Here is a 15,385-nt window from a genome sequence, read left to right as displayed (position 1 = left end):
CTGCCTTTCACATGCTGTGTCAGAGAGCAGCTCTGGGCTCCACCTTGACCGCAGGACAGTGAAAGACACACACTTTCTCTCTGTTTCTGTCTCTCTGTCTCTGTTTCTGTCTCTATCTCCCTCTCTCTCCTTCCCACCCTTCCTCCCTCCCTCCACATGGAGGGGAAGACTGTCCCTGAAACAAGTGTGCAGCTGGCCCCTTCCACTCTGGCAGTGGCCCTGGGCAGCACCAGGAAGCTCTCAGCATTTGTCCTCAACCAGGGCCCCGTGTGGCTAGAAGTCTCTTCCAGGTTTTTGGAGAAAGTCTCTCTTTTTTGGGGGGTGAGGGGGTCCGGTCATGGGGCCTGAACTCTGGGCCAGGGCGCTGTCCCTCAGCTCTTCAGCTCAAGGCTAGCGCTCTACCACTTGAGCCACAGCACCACTTCTGGCTTTTTTCTTTTTGCTTATGTGGTGCTGAGGAGTCGAACCCAGGGCCTCTGGCATGCAAGGCATGCGCTCTACCACTGAGTCACCTTCCCAGCCCTGGAGAAAGTCTCCACTCAGGACAGAGTAAAGTGACGCTTCAGGGATGGGGAGCTTCTGGTCATGGTGATCTCAACTGAGTCTAGCACTCTGCAAGGTTTAGGAGATGATTCCAGAAGCCTAGTTCCTGACCGGATCAACTGTCTCTGCCAGCACTGGCTGTGTTGTCCATCCTCAGCATGGTCAAGTGACCTGCACGGTGGTCCATGGGAGGCAAGGAGATGCATCTGAATTTCTGGGTTCTTCTCAGATCCCCCAAAGGCACACACCCTCCACGCCACCTCTGAACATAAGATGACCCTGAGGTGCTGGGCGCTGGGCTTCTACCCTGCGGAGATCACCCTGACCTGGCTGCGGGATGGAGAGGAGCAGACCCAGGAAATGGAGCTGGTGGAGACCAGGCCTGCAGGAGATGGAAGCTTCCAGAAGTGGGCAGCCGTGGTGGTGCCTTCTGGGGAGGAGCAGAGATACACATGCCATGTGCAGCATGAGGGGCTGCCTGAGCCCCTCAGCCTGACATGGGGTAAGCAGGGCTGAGGGCACAGAGCACAGCTGTGCTCAGAGACAGCAGGAGGCATGTGCAGCTCTCAGCAGGTAAGGACTGAGAGCTGGGTTCACAGTGCTCATCCTCCTTTCCCTTCTCTTCCCAGAGCCGCCTGCTCAGCCCACCATTCCCACCACTGGAATTGTCATTGGCGTGGGCATCTTTGCAGTTCTGGTTATTGTAGCTGTGGTGCTTTTTGTGCTGTGGAGGAAGAGGACTGGAGGTAGGAAGGTGGAGGTCTGAGTTCCTGGGCCACTTGTGGGTTTCAGGCCCCAGGCAGAAGTGTGAGCTGCACTCCTAATGGGAAGTTGCAGCACACTCAGGGCCTTCCCCAGCCTGACAGCTCCTCTTCTGTAATTCCCTGCAAAACGAAGGACACAAAATTCCCCCTCCTGAGGGTGGTGATGGGAACTGATTGCAGCACTCAGGCCCACAGGGACTCAGCTGCCCACTGAGCTCACACTCCAGGAGGTCCTGGGGTCTCTCTTCCCAACTGTCGCACTCCTCTCTCCTGTGCTTCCCTGGTTCTAGTCACACTTCTGGAAACTTCTCATATGTTCAAGGCTAGGGATTCTTCCATGACCTCATGGCACTGCTTGTGTCCTGCCTCTAACCTGGTGTTTCTCCCTACAGGTGAGGAGAGAGAAGGCTATAAGGCTACATGGGGGGAGGAGGTGACCTTTGTTGTGGTGCAGACAGGACCTGTGGGAGCTCATGCACCCCGGAATTCCTCCAGTGATGCCTGTGTTCTCTAACCAGTTCCTCTCTTCCACCACAGATGACAGTGACCAGGGTTCTGATGCTTCCCTCAGAGCTGAAAAAGGTGACAACCTGGTGACCCAAAGTGGGGGGCAGGGCTGAGGCACAGGGAAGACTGTTATGGTTGTAGGTCCTATGAATTGGGGTGTTAGGTGGCCTGCTCAGGGTGTGTCCTGATGTGACTGATCTGAATTTCTCCTACAGTGAGAAACAGCTGCTTTGTGCGGCACTGAGAGACACATTTGTTCCTGGAGAAGCCCAGGATGCTGCAACACAGTAATTCTGAGGCTTGAACTCAGACACTGGGCACTGTCCCTGAGCTTCTTTCACTCAAGGCTAGCATTCTACCACTTGAGCCACTGCGCCACTTCTGGCCTTTTCTGTTTATGTGGTACTGAGGAATCAAACCCAGGGCTTCATGCATGCTAGGCAAGCACTCTACCACTCTAAGTGAGAGGCAAGGCTGAGGCACAGGGAAGGCTGTGTCATGGTTGCAGGGTGTAAGGACTGGGGCGTTAGGTGGCCTGCTCAGAATGTGTCCCGGTGACTGATCTCTCCTTCAGTGAGAAATGACTGCTTTGCATGGGACTGAGAGGTATGCTTGTTCCTGCCTCTCCTCCTCCTTTCTGGGACATCAGGTGCTCCTGACTTCTCTTCCTGCACCTGATCTGTTTTCTCAGCCATGGATTGATTCTTCCAACATGAACTTCTTGAGACTCTTTTTTTTTTTTGGTCGGTCGTGGGGCTTGAACTCTGGGCCTGAGCACTGTCCATCAGCTCTTCAGCTCAAGGTGAACGCTCTACCACTTGAGCTACAGCGCCACTTCCCAACATGAACTTCTTGAACAAGCCCAGGAGCAGCTAGATAAAGGGTGACTGGGGACTAACCATCTTTTCCAGCCCCGTGCTTGCCCTCTAGTGGACATTTGGAGAATCATGAATGCATTTGTTCCCACACATTTCCAAGAAATCCTTCCTCCTTCAAGTTTGTTACCCATTTTACAATCTTGATCTTTCCAAGTCACACCTCCCAGGGTGATGTGTTGATCTTCCAATGCCTTGCACCTCCTTCCAAGCCATCACTGTTGATAACTTGGATGTTTTCCATGCTGGGCCCTGCCTGCCATGCTGTAGATTACCAGTGACCCCTATCAACTTCATAGTGATACTACCTGGCTCCTCCTCTCAAGTATGTTTCAGTAACCTAATCCAATGAGGATCTGGTCCAAAATACTGTACCTGTCAAGGTATCAGCAGTAGTCAAATGGCACATCCAGTAGGAAATCCAAGGATAATCCAATAGAATGACTTCTTTTTTTTGTCAGTTGTGGGGCTTGAACTCAGGGCCTGGGCACTGTCCCGAAGCTCTTTTGCTCAAGGCTAGTGATTTACCACTTTGAGTTACAGTGCCACTTCTGGTTTTATGGTGGTTAACTGGAGATAAGACTCACCAAGGACTTTCCTACCAGAGCTGGCTTTTACACAATTCTCAGATCTCAGCCTCCTGAGTAGCTAGGATTACATGTGTGAGCCACCAGCACCTAGCAAATGGAATGATTATTTTACAATTATATGAGCAAAGCTAGAAAAAAGAAAAGATCCTAAGGTACCTTGGGAAAAGCAAAATGTTACCCTCTCAGTAACTGTGGTCTCTGATAATGAATCGGATAGTCTCCACTGGAGACAGCTGAGGGATGCATACTCTTACTCTCCCCCCAAGGATTTTTTTTTTTGGTGGGGCAAGTCCTGGAGTTTAACTCAGCCCTGACGTCTACCCCCAACCCCCATTCCTTTCCCACCAGTATCCCAAACTCTCTCCATATGGAACTACCACTTATGAGGTCTCCACCACTCTCCTCATGGCACTCTGATAATTACCAACTCGTTTTCATTCTCCAATAATGAGCTCCACAAAGGACCCATTCTATCCTTGCCATTTAGCAGTGATTGGCAACAAATGCTCAATGCCCAACATGTTCAATGGGTAAACGAATACTTGATTATAGTATATCCATCTACCTTGGTTACAATAGCGCAATCAGTACATGTACGACAATGTGTAACTTACCTAGGGCTACAGAATCTTTCTCTGTTGCATTTGTAGTATCTGGCTGTTCCAGTCCTTGAGAGTAGGAACTTTGTTCAATTTCTATTGTCCTAGAATTTAACATTTGACATATACTGTTTCCAACAAACTTCTGTTGACCATACTGATTTTAAGAAGAAAACAAAAACAACCACCAGCTGGGTGCTGGCTTCCATCTGTAATCCCAGCTACTCAGGAGGCTGAGATCTGAGGATTACTGTTTGAAGCCAGCCTGGGCAGAAAAATTCCCATGAGGTGCTTATCTATAATTAACCACTCAAAAATCTGGAAGCCCCACAACTGACAAAAAAAAAAAAATCCAGAAGCTTAGATAATTAAACTGCCCTGGAACATTCATAACTACCAGCTCCAGAACCAAGATTGGAACCTAGTCTGCAAAAGGGAATGGGATGGTTTCAATGAAGTTCTAGCATAGGAAGAGAAGCCCTGTCTTCTCTGGGCTGGAGTTCTCCAGACCTCACTGGCTAAGTATCCACATAGTAGACATGACTGACCCAGGCAAGGAAGCTCAGCTGAACCCTGCTTTCTCTTGTCCTTTCAGTTTCAACACAAGCTTCTGGCACTTGTTGCATCATGTCTCCCACCCCTTCCTGATTGTCTCTTCACATGGTCCATTTTCCTCTTTCTCCAGGAATTCAACCTAAATGTCTAGCTTGGGTTGCTTCACAAGGGAGATCTTTGCTGAAATACAGATGCCCCTCTAAGGTGGTGCTACCTGCCAACTTCTGGCTCAGGTTCTACAGTGGGTCATCTTTACTCTAACTCCAGACCAGACTAAATAGGTCATAGGAAGTTGGTTCTGTGCTGTCCACTAGCTCCAAGACCTGTAAATAATGAAACTTAACAGAGCCCTTAAAGGGCTGTTCTGTGCAAATCATAAATGTTCACACAAGTTGTGTGCTATTAAGTCTCTACTCATGCACATTTAACATTCTTACAAGCAGGTGGGTCGTAACTAAAAATTTATATAAATAAGAAGTCCTAGAATTATATTGTATGAGACTCTGGACATAGAAAACATTATACCTCACCTTGGGTGCCCTATGGGGTCTTGACTATAAGCTTTGGCCAAGCCTTGCTTGTGCATCTTTACACATTCAGTGTTTATCACCTTCTAGGCACATAGTAAGAAGACTCTCAATGAATATTCATTGAATTTGAAAATTTCCTACAGAAACTTCATTTGAGCCGGGTACTGGTGGCTCATGCCTGTAATCCTAGCTATTCAGGAGGCTGAGATCTGAGGATCGCGGTTCAAAGCCAGCCTGGACAGGAAAGTCCTGCAGATTCTTATCTCCATTAAACCACTTGAAAACTGGAAGTGGTGCTGTGGCTTAAGCAGTAGAGTGCTCGCCTTCAGCTGAAGAGCGCAGGGACAGCACCCAAGCCCAGAGTTCAAGCCCCACGACCGACCCCCCCCAAAAAAACCAAAAAACTTCATTTGGACACCTCAGCTCTGAAGACTCCTTCCAGAAGATCCTGGTATATCCCAGGTGTGCCAACAGGGGGCACAAAGGGCTACTCTTCAAATCAGAGTGGAGGACACAAACTACACAGGAGGTATGGATTGAGGCCTCCTGTCCTCATGTATGGGGTGCGCAGCAGAGAGTGGCTAAAAACCCAATGAGTTAAGAACTTGCCTTGAAAAGAGAAGGCACGAGAAAAGAAGGGAGAAGAGGAGAGAAACCTCCCATAGCTATCAGCCCAAAACAGCCGCTGTCAAGCTCACGTCACCTTGGGAAGGGGCTACAAAGCAGACAATCTTTATTCACAATCGGGGTGGCAGACGGGAGATGCCTCCAGATCAGTCCAAAAGCAAAGATATTGGGAGGAAAGATGGCTCTAGATGGGGACTCAGCACTCATCCTCACCCAGCAGGGCATAAGGGTTTCGGGCAGCCAGGCAGGACCCTGGAGCTGAGGTTGGGGTGTCTTCATCCCCTTCTCCCTCCTCATCAGCATCTCGGTCCTCCTCTCCTTCCTCCTCACAGGAGCTGCTCAGCTCTTCCTCCTCCTCCTCTTCCTCGTCACCAGCTGGCCCCACCCTGCCCTGTAAAACCACCAGCTCCGTGGTCTCTGGATGAGACTCCCAGGTGCCTGGGGAACATAAAGAAGAGAGAAAATGGAGGAGATTTTTGAGCAAGGGATTAAAACCAGAGAAAGATGAGGAAAAGGCAAAGACTGCAAAAAACAATGATTCTAGTAGCTGGCATTCATTCATTCAATTCATTCATTCATCTAACCTTACATGAAGAGCACTGAGTGGAAGCTTGTTCATACTAAACCTCACAACCACCTTTAGGTAGGAGTGTAAATCTGGAAAACATCTTAGTGATGTTAATAAACACAACTGGCCAGCAGGTACAGACCCACATTTAACCCTCACTTGTCTGGTCACCAAAGCCCACATTCTTTTGCCTATCCTGTAGCAGGGGCTGGGAAGAATATCTGGGTTCTGACCTTTCTGTTCGCTGTAGCCCGGGGGATAGAAACATAAGCTGAGGCGGCCATCCACTGCCAGCCTCAGGAGGCTGTTAGCCGCTCTGTATACATCGTTGCGAGCTGCTTTGGCTGTCTTGTACCCACGTTTCTCTGCCCAGGCTGCAAGGAGAAAGGAGAGAAACATGTGCATCAGGCTCCAGTTACTCCCATAAAAGTCCTACCAGTTTTCCTCAAAACATTCCAGGCCAGTGGCCAGACGCCAGTGGCTCACACCTGTAATCCTAACTACTCAGGAAGCTGAAACCTGAAGATTAAGGTTCAAAACCCACCCAACCAGACAAACTTTGAGACTCAGTTATCTCTAATGAAAACTAGCAAAACAAAAACAAAAACCTGAAAGGAGCAGGGTGCTGGAGGCTCATGCTTATAATCTTAGCTTCTCAGGAAGCTGAGATCTGAGGATCACAGTTCAAAGCCAGACCAGGCAGCAAAGTCCATGAGACTCTTATTTCCAATTAGCTACCAAAAAAGTCAAAAGTAGAGCTGTGGCTCAAGTGGTAGAGCACCAGCTTTGAACGAAAATGCTAAGGGATAGCATCCAGGCCCTGAGTTCAAACCCCAGTACTGGCACACCCCCCAAAAAAACCAAAAATCTAGAAGTGAGTGAACAAAGGCTTCATTAAGTGCAGAATCTGGAGGAGGACACGAGAAAGGGACAGGGAAGCAAGGTCACAGCAGCCAGGCCAGGTGGGGAACTCACCTTCACAGATGTCCCAGGCACACCAGGGGTGCTCAGCGGAGGGATCCTCAGCCTCTGGGTGGCGTAGGTGGAGGATTGCCTGCACAGGGATCCTGGAGGCCAGATAGCCTACAGCAGTGTAGGGCTCTTGAATCTGGGCGATGGGGTAAATCCCAGCAAGAACCTGCGGGAACAGCACTCAGTGCCTTCTATAGTGGACCACCTTCTCAGCCTCCTCCCATCCTTCTGCCACATACCTGCAGCTGCCTAGGCAGCAGAGAGGGGAAGATGAGGCCGGGACAGTCACAGAGCTTCACAGAAGGGGTAAGGAAGTAGGTCTGAAAATATCGGGTATGGCCGGGGGTTCTGGAGACGCTCACGACCTTCCACCCCACCAGTCCATTGATCAGCGAGGACTTCCCAACATTGGGGAAACCTGAGAAAGGAATGGAAAACCAGTGTCTGTCAGGCCCTTGCTCTGGCAAGTAGCGCTGTAGCAAGGCTGGAGATCAGAAGACTGTCCTGACAACTGTGTAAGGCCTGTAAAATCATTTGGTACATGATAGCACAGACACATGCTCTGTTCCTTTTTTTTTGGTTGATTGTGGGGCTTCAACTCTGGGCCTGGGCGCTGTCCCTGAGCTCTTCAGCTCAAGACAAGCGTTCTACCACTTAAGTCACAGCTCCACTTCTGGTTTTCTGGTGGCTAATTGAAGATAAGAGTCTCATGGACTTTCCTGCCCAGGCTGGCTCTGAACTGTGATCCTCAGATCCTCAGATCTCAGCCTCCTGAGTAGCTAGGATTACAGATGTGAGCCACCGGTGCCTGGCAGCTCTGTTCCTTTGTTGCCCAGTCCTATCTGCCTCCAGGTAATTTTGTATCACCTGAAAATCATGTCATAAATGTCTAAATGGTCCTTGGCAGAAAAAAAAAAAGCCCATCCCGGGCTAGGAAGGTGGCTCAGTGGTACAAAGCTTGACTGGCATGCATGAGGCCCTGGGTTCAATTCCTCAGTACCATATAAGCAGAAAAAACTGGAAGTGGCACTGTGGCTCAAGTGGTAGACCACTAGCCTTGAGCTGAAGAGTTGAGAGACAGTGCCCAAGCTCAGAGTTCAGGCCTCACGACCAAAAAAAAAAAAAAAATCCCATCCCTGCTGTAGATGAAGAGGAACCAAGGCTTAGAAAATAAGGAAGTGATGTAACACTGCAAACTATGAATAAGGATTTGGCCGCCAACAATGAATCTCAGCCTTTCACTTACAGCTCTGTGATCTCAAGGCACTATACTGAACTTTTCAAGCCTGTTTCTTCATTTCACAGAACAGATACTTCCTACCTCAGTCCTAGCATCTCATAATAATATCATGACCTGTATAATGAGAAACCTAGCACCCCTTGAGACTCACTACTCCTCTCTCCATCTTTCTAGCCAAGTCCGGGGCCTACCCAGATCTCTAGTCCAGCACTTTGGTCCTCACTGCTTATACTTCACTCTCAAAGATTATTCCCTTCCCTAGTCCTCCCAGTTCAGTTTTGTGGGGTTTTTTTTTGTTTGAACTCGGGACTTGAGCTCAGGACCTAGGCACTGTCCTTGAACTTTTTTGCTCAAGTCTAGTTTTCTACCATTTGAGCCACAGTTCCATTTTCAGCTTTTGTGATGAGTAACTGGAACTAAAAGTCTCATGGACTTTCCTGACCCCACTGGGCTTCAAACCAAAATCCTCGATCTTTAGTCTCCTGAGTAGTCAGGATTACAGATTTGAGCCACCAGTGCCAGGCTGGAAGTTCTTTATTCCTTGCTTTCTCTTATGTATGAAATATAAGCCATCAACAATCTTTTTCTCTCCACCTTCAAAATATGTTTTTGACCTTGTCTACCCATTACCACCTGCTATGAGCAGCTCTCATTTCTGCTCTAGACTAATGAGGAAGTCTCTGACTGCTCTCTCAGCTTCCTTTCTTGCTCATCTTCTACCATTCACACTCCATTTAGTAGGCAAAATGAACTTCTGAAAAAGGAAATCAAATACTGTCACTCCTTGTGCTAAATCTACCATGGGCTTCTCATGATACTGAGACTAAAGTCCACAACCATGAGACCCAAAATGATGTGGCCCCTTGTGACCATCTTCCCTCATTTTCCTGTCTCCATCCTCCATCCTTCACATCCCTCAAGTCTTGCTAACCAGAATCACTAAACTTACTCCCACCTCAAGACCCTGTCACTCACTGGTCTTCTGGCTCTCAAGACCCTTTGCCCAGAACTTCATCTCCTTACCAGGTGTCTACCCTGGGGACCCCTCTTCTCTAAGTACTCTTTCCTTCTTCAGGGCTTTACTTCATTGCTCCTAGTCTGCCTTCAGTTCACACATCTACTTACTCACAAAGAAACATGCTCCATAAGTGTAGGGACCTTTTTGCCATCTTCACAGAGGCATTTTCCATCCCTAGCATGGCATCTGGCACCTGTAGGTGCTTAATAAAGTATTTACTCAATGAATAAATGAATGAGAATTGAGAGAAATCCCAACTCAGGGCTGCCTGTACCATAGCAAACACTCTTCCTTTCACAACACCAAGTTAGCACAGAGGCCACTGAGAGGGACAGCAGAGGCCCCTGGGAAAGACGGTGTATGTCAGAAATGGGAAGATGGAAATCCAGGGTGAAATGGCTGGGAAGAGAAGCAACTGCCCACCAGGCAGGGAGGTTTTCAACAAAACAAAAAAGACAGTGAAAAGGAGGCGTCTACTTGGCATCCCTACTATTTTTCTGGGATGGGCTCTTCTTGGTTCCAAAAGCATCTGATACCACAACTTTGCCAAGGTCTTGTCACCTCTCCCATCCACAATGTAAAGGGACCCTGGAACTAAATCAAACAGCCTCTGCCCACAATGGGAGCTGAGACAAAGCCCTTAGTCAAGGGGAGATTGTCTCTGACCACAGAGTGAAAGGGCTCAGATCCAGAAGGGAACTAATACTTGCTGCGCTCCTGCTATGACTTAGCGATCCCTGCACTAGGAAATAAGAACCACAATGGGACAATGAATATTCACATATCACCTCAGAACAAGGTTGGCATGTGGTTATGTACCACATAAATGGTAAAAATTTAACAATCAGTTAAATTAATAACCATTATTACTGTTATCACTATGTGCCAATCATTGTCACACTCTTTCAATACCATGCCCTTCATTCCTCACATCCATTTTCTTGAACTGGGTATAAACATGTTTGTTTTTGGTTTTGCTTTTTTGCTCAAGGCTAGTGTTCTACCACTTTGAGCCATAGCTCCATTTCTAGCTTTTTTTTTTTTTTTATAGTTAATTGGACATAAGAATCTCACAAACTTTCCTGTCGGGGCTGGCTTTGAACCTTGATCCTCAGATCTCAGCCTCTTGAATAGCTAGGATTACAGCCATGAGCCACTGACACTCAGTATGGCATGTTTGTTTTCATGTATTTATTTCTGGCGGTATTGGGGTCTGAACTCAGGGCCTGGTGCTTGCCAGGCAGGTACTCTATCACTTGAGTTACACCTTCAGCCCAACCTTTTCATTTTTATAATCACAATAACTAGGACTCAGTAGTTAAAGGACTTGTTCACAATCATCCAACTGAGAAAAGGTGGAATTTAACTACATATCACCCCGTAAGCCTTGCGAGGACTACTAGTAGAGGCTACTCTCAAGAGACCAGAAGGCCTTCTTTGTACTCAAACACAGTGCCTCCTGGAGTGGAGACCACTGGACACAGGTTATCCTGTCCTTACCCACACAGCCGATGGTCACCACACCATCCTTGTAGCGTTCCCGAGTTGGGCCAGTGGGCTCCATTGCTGAGTCAGTCTGCTGTTCCACCAGGACTGCAGGCCCATCTTCTTCCTCCTCCTCCTCCCCAGAGCCATTGCCCCAGGTTGCCCCAGCCACATCCCGAGCAATCTTCTCCCGCCAGCTGCTCAAGTCCACTGCTCAGACAAAGAAATAAAAGAGGTCCCACTAAAGTCACTGCGGAGGGTGGGACAAACTGTGTCCTGCACAGCTGACGTCACTAGCATCCTCTGGAATCATAGAGTGCCAACCTGTACAACTTCAAGCCAGAGAATTCCAGCCTTCATTTGACCCCACTCTGGAATCATGTGCATTTTGGTCTGAGTTTCTAAAGAGTTCATGGAAGATGTAAGGTAACAAAGCCAATGTGGCTCCTGCTTACCTTGTGCCTGTCTGCTCCTTATTTCATCCCTCTGCATATCTATAATAGAGACTGACTTCCAGAAAGATGAGCAAAATGACTCCAAGCCTCAGGTCTCGCCTGTGAGCTCCCACCTCTCCCCCTCCCCACTCCAACAAGCACATACCTTTTCCCACAGTGATGGCTTCACAGGCTCTCAGCAATTGCTCTGGCCCCAAGGCTCGAGTCCATCCTCTTCCCCGCCTCCGACTCTTCTTCAAGACTGAGATGAGATGGCACCAGAGGATTAGGAAATGGGCTTCTACAGCCCATCTCTCCCACCACCTTTGGGCCCAAGATCAAGTTACCCCTCGCCAGTAAGCTTCTCTGCTCTTCCCTTTGTCCCCTGCCACCCGTTTCTTCCATGATATATTCCTCCTTGCCCACTCACCACTACTAGGCTCTTGTGGAGTTCGAGGGTCCCGAGGGAAAGAAGTGAAAAGGACGATGTGGAGCTGGGGATAGTGTTGGTGGAAATAATGCTTCCAGGCAACCACGAGAGCTGGTGGGGCCAATCCACCTTGTTCAAGACCAGCACCAAGGCCAACCCAAGTTCTCCAGTCACATACTCATAAAGTGCTGGTGGGAAATTCACAACCTAGGACAAAGTAGTTAAGGGAATGGTGTGAAGAGAGGTCCACTCAGAGATCTCTGCCTCCAGCTCCCCACTCACAAGGCACAGCTCCCAGACAAGACCCTGGCAGTAGCAGATTCTGGAGTAAAAACAGTAAACCAGCCAAACTGAACAAAAAAGACAAAGCAGGGGTTAGTAATACCTGTGCAAGTCTCATGGAGCTTCCTAGAGGTCATGATTAAATATAAAAATCAATGAGAGATATGAAAAGAAAATAGCAACACCTAGCATATTGAGATAAGGGCTAGGATCAAAACAGGAATGGAGGTTGAGGTAGAAAGTAATACCTGTTTTTGTGTGCAAAAATCTGTACAAGTGGGTAGACATGCATAAAAGCATGCATGCAGGTATGTGCACGTGTGATGTGCTCAGTATGAATGACTGTGAACATGAGTGTGTGAATGTGCTTGTGTATATGGATGTACACATGCACATGTGTATTTGTATGTGCGTGTAGGTTCATTTAGAAACTCTAACCTAAAATGTCCTCCACAGACCTTCCTCTTTCTACTGAAGGACAACAGTGAAGTGGCAGAGTCAGGATTCACAGCAGCAGTCTATGGCCTTAACCACTACCCTACATTCCAGGTGGATTCTGTTGCAATTGATGTGGCCGCACTAGAGAAATGAGATAAGGAAGAAAGGGCATCTTTGGGATGGGCAGGGGAAGTCCCCAGCTGCCTCCACAGAATCCCTGGAATTTTCTGTTGGTCTAGGTCTGGTAGGATAGAAGACAGGACATGCAGTTTTTCATCAAGGGAAGTACAAAAGAAAGTCATCGGGACAGGGGAGAAGTGAAAGAATATGACAAGAGATGAATAAAAAACTGAATTCCGGGCTGGGAAGGTGGCTCAGTGGTAGAGCGCTTGCCTTGCATGCATGAGGCCCTGGGTTCGATTCCTCAGCACCACATAAGCAAAAAGAAAAAAGCCGGAAGTGGCGCTGTGGCTCAAGTGGTAGAGCGCTAGCCTTGAGCTGAAGAGCTGAGGGACAGCGCCCAGGCCCAGAGTTCAGGCTCCCCAACCGGACCCAAAAAAACAAACAAAAAAAAGTTAAGGATAGCACCCAGGCCAATTTCAAGCTCCAGTACTGGGACAAAAACAAAAACAAAACAACAAAAACAAAATGAGCACTTTGGAAGTAGAGTTGTGGCTTAAGTGGTAGAATGCCAGCCTTGAGTGGAAAAAGGTAACTGAAAGCATGAATTTAAACCCTGGTACCAGCACAAAACACCTGGGGTTGAGTGGGACTAAATTCCCGATTGTAGACATTAGAGGGAGCTGCAAAAACAAAGGAGGCCCCAGTTTTGCAGGAAGCAGAGATAAGAAGATCACGGACTGAGGCCAGCCTGGACAAAAACAGTGAGACCATATCTCAAAAAACAAGCTGGGGCTAATAATGAGAGAGGTATATGTAGAAGGATCTCAGTCTAAGGCTGACCCAAGACAAAAAATACAAAATCTTATCCGAAACTAAAGCAGAAAGGCTTAGGATGTGGCTTATGTGGTAAAGCACTTGCCTAGCAAGCACCAAGCTGAGTACAAATCCCAGTACTGAAAGAAAACACAAAAATGAATAGGAAAAGGTACCTCTCCATGTTCTGATTCCAGCCGCTCACCTTCCCCTACAAGAACTTTCCTCCCTCTTCCCCTTTGCCCACTCCCAAACCAAGTACTCACTGGATGCCGGATATCAGTGATGAGCAGGACAATGTCAGACATCTCTAACACCAGCCACAGCTGCCTCCATGTCTAAAAAGACAAGACCAATGGAAGAGAATCTAACCCAGAGTCCTGTCCAAACTGACCCCAGACCAATTTTTCCAGGGTCATAATGCCCCAACTGCTGGACCCCACTCCACTGTCACCTCCAGGTTGTGTTCAAAGTAGCTGAGCTTCTCAGAAGTGTAAGCTCCATGTATCTTCCCAAGATATTCCTGGAAGCTCCGTTCCTCTTGGCTCATTAGTTGGTCCTTGGACATCTCATAGTTCCAAGGAGGACGTCGGGGAAAGTCCAAGACTAGGAAATCAGGAAAAAGTCCAAGCAGATATGAGACAGCTCTTACCCTTCCCCAAGAGCACTGCTGATGAGAAACATCCAGATGCCTTGCTCTCACTTACCTGAGCCTGGCTGATAGACTTCTCGGATATCCAGCTCCAGCACTTCCGCACTGACAGGAGTTAGTACTTGTTCTCTGGCTGCTCTCTTTCTTCTCTCCACCTCTTCCCGACTGTCCCGTTCAAAATGCAGCCGGTACCTAAAAGAACAGGGACCACACATCCAGACACACACTCCCAGTTTTCTCCCTTGTCGGGCAACTTCATAAACCTTCCAATCTCAACCTGTTCAAGTCTCTTTCAGTAGGCCTAACACACCGCCTCCCCCCCACTACCCACTACTCTGTCTGTCAAGAAAGATCCTTTCAACTACTTTTAAAAGCAAAACTCTGCAGCCCCTCTAGAAGGGAGGATTATAGGCTGCTCCAGAAAGAACCCCACTGTCTCCTCTTTCGAGTCTCCAGTAGAAGCAGTAGCAGTAGTAGTAGCAGTAACAGCAGCAGTAGCAGAAGCAGCTACCTTTACTGCCCACACTCCGATCTCCAGGTGGGCGCCCCATTCCCTCCCTCACCGATTTGGATCGTAGCCTCTCGACCCCAGGCCCTGGGAAGGCTGCTGGTTGAGCCTACGGATGTGATGGGTCACAGATTCCCCGTCCGAGGTGTCGAGGTGTCGGTCTGCTCCTCCTGCCGCTCCCGGCTCCCGCTGCGGCTGTTGGAACTGGAGCTTAGCCCATCTTGAAGCCCTGCGGGGAGGGGCCGGTGACGCCAGTGCTGGCCCACTCTTCAGGGACTGAAGGACCCCCAACCCGGCCAGCCAGGTCTCCAGCCTACCCAACTTCTCTTGGGCCTCAGACCTCCCAGCTCCCTTCCCGGGCGGACACTCCCGGGATGCTGGGGAGGGGGGGTAGTCACTCCGCCGGGGAACTTGGAGGATGGCGCCCCATTGGAGCTAGGAGGGACCCCCTTCCCCCAACTCCTTCCCCACTCCTTCCCGAGGTGCAGGGGACTGGAGTCGGGGAATCCCCTCTGCGGTCTCCCACGCAGATCCTCTCGGGCCTACCACCCATCCCCCCCCCCTTCCAGAGGTGCGGCGGGCACACCCCTCCTTCCAGAGGTGCGGGAGCCCGGGCCCCGCCCCCTCCTCCCGCACTGACCTTGCTTCTGCTCCCGCTTATCCTGCAACTGCTTCTTCTTCTGCTTCACGCTGAAGAGCTTCTTCCTCGGCATGGCCTGGACCAGTCAACCTGGCCCGCCCTCCGCCGAGCTCCCGCCGCCTGGAATTGTCATTGGCGTGGGCATCTTTGCAGTTCTGGTTGTTGTAGCTGTGCTGGTTTTTGTGCTGTGCA

At 49.1% G+C, this 15,385-nt stretch overlaps 1 protein-coding gene and 1 pseudogene across 4 annotated transcripts in view; one reads left to right on the top strand and one right to left on the bottom strand.

Annotated features, from left to right (window-relative positions):
* Positions 1-15,385, top strand: part of LOC122111313 (class I histocompatibility antigen, Gogo-B*0101 alpha chain-like) — a 30,545-nt gene that overhangs the window by 13,935 nt on the left and 1,225 nt on the right. The window contains exon 7 of one of the 4 annotated variants that reach the window (XR_006147995.1): positions 1,741-1,889. Coding sequence is in view for 3 of the 4 variants with exons in the window: in XM_042684080.1 (XP_042540014.1) it covers positions 1,173-1,289 (117 nt within the window). In the remaining variant the exon portion in view is untranslated. Of the gene's footprint in view, positions 1-1,172; positions 1,290-1,740; positions 1,890-2,029; positions 2,072-2,282; positions 2,345-15,385 lie in introns of those variants that run through there. The other 3 variants (XM_042684080.1, XM_042684077.1, XM_042684078.1) reach the window with 3 other exon arrangements.
* Positions 5,680-15,266, bottom strand: LOC122111131 (annotated as a pseudogene).

This window comes from Dipodomys spectabilis, unplaced genomic scaffold, assembly GCF_019054845.1.
Source record: "Dipodomys spectabilis isolate Male_0828 unplaced genomic scaffold, ASM1905484v1 ptg000085l, whole genome shotgun sequence".
NCBI lineage: Eukaryota > Metazoa > Chordata > Mammalia > Rodentia > Heteromyidae > Dipodomys > Dipodomys spectabilis.
This window is presented reverse-complemented; position numbering and strand designations above follow the sequence as displayed.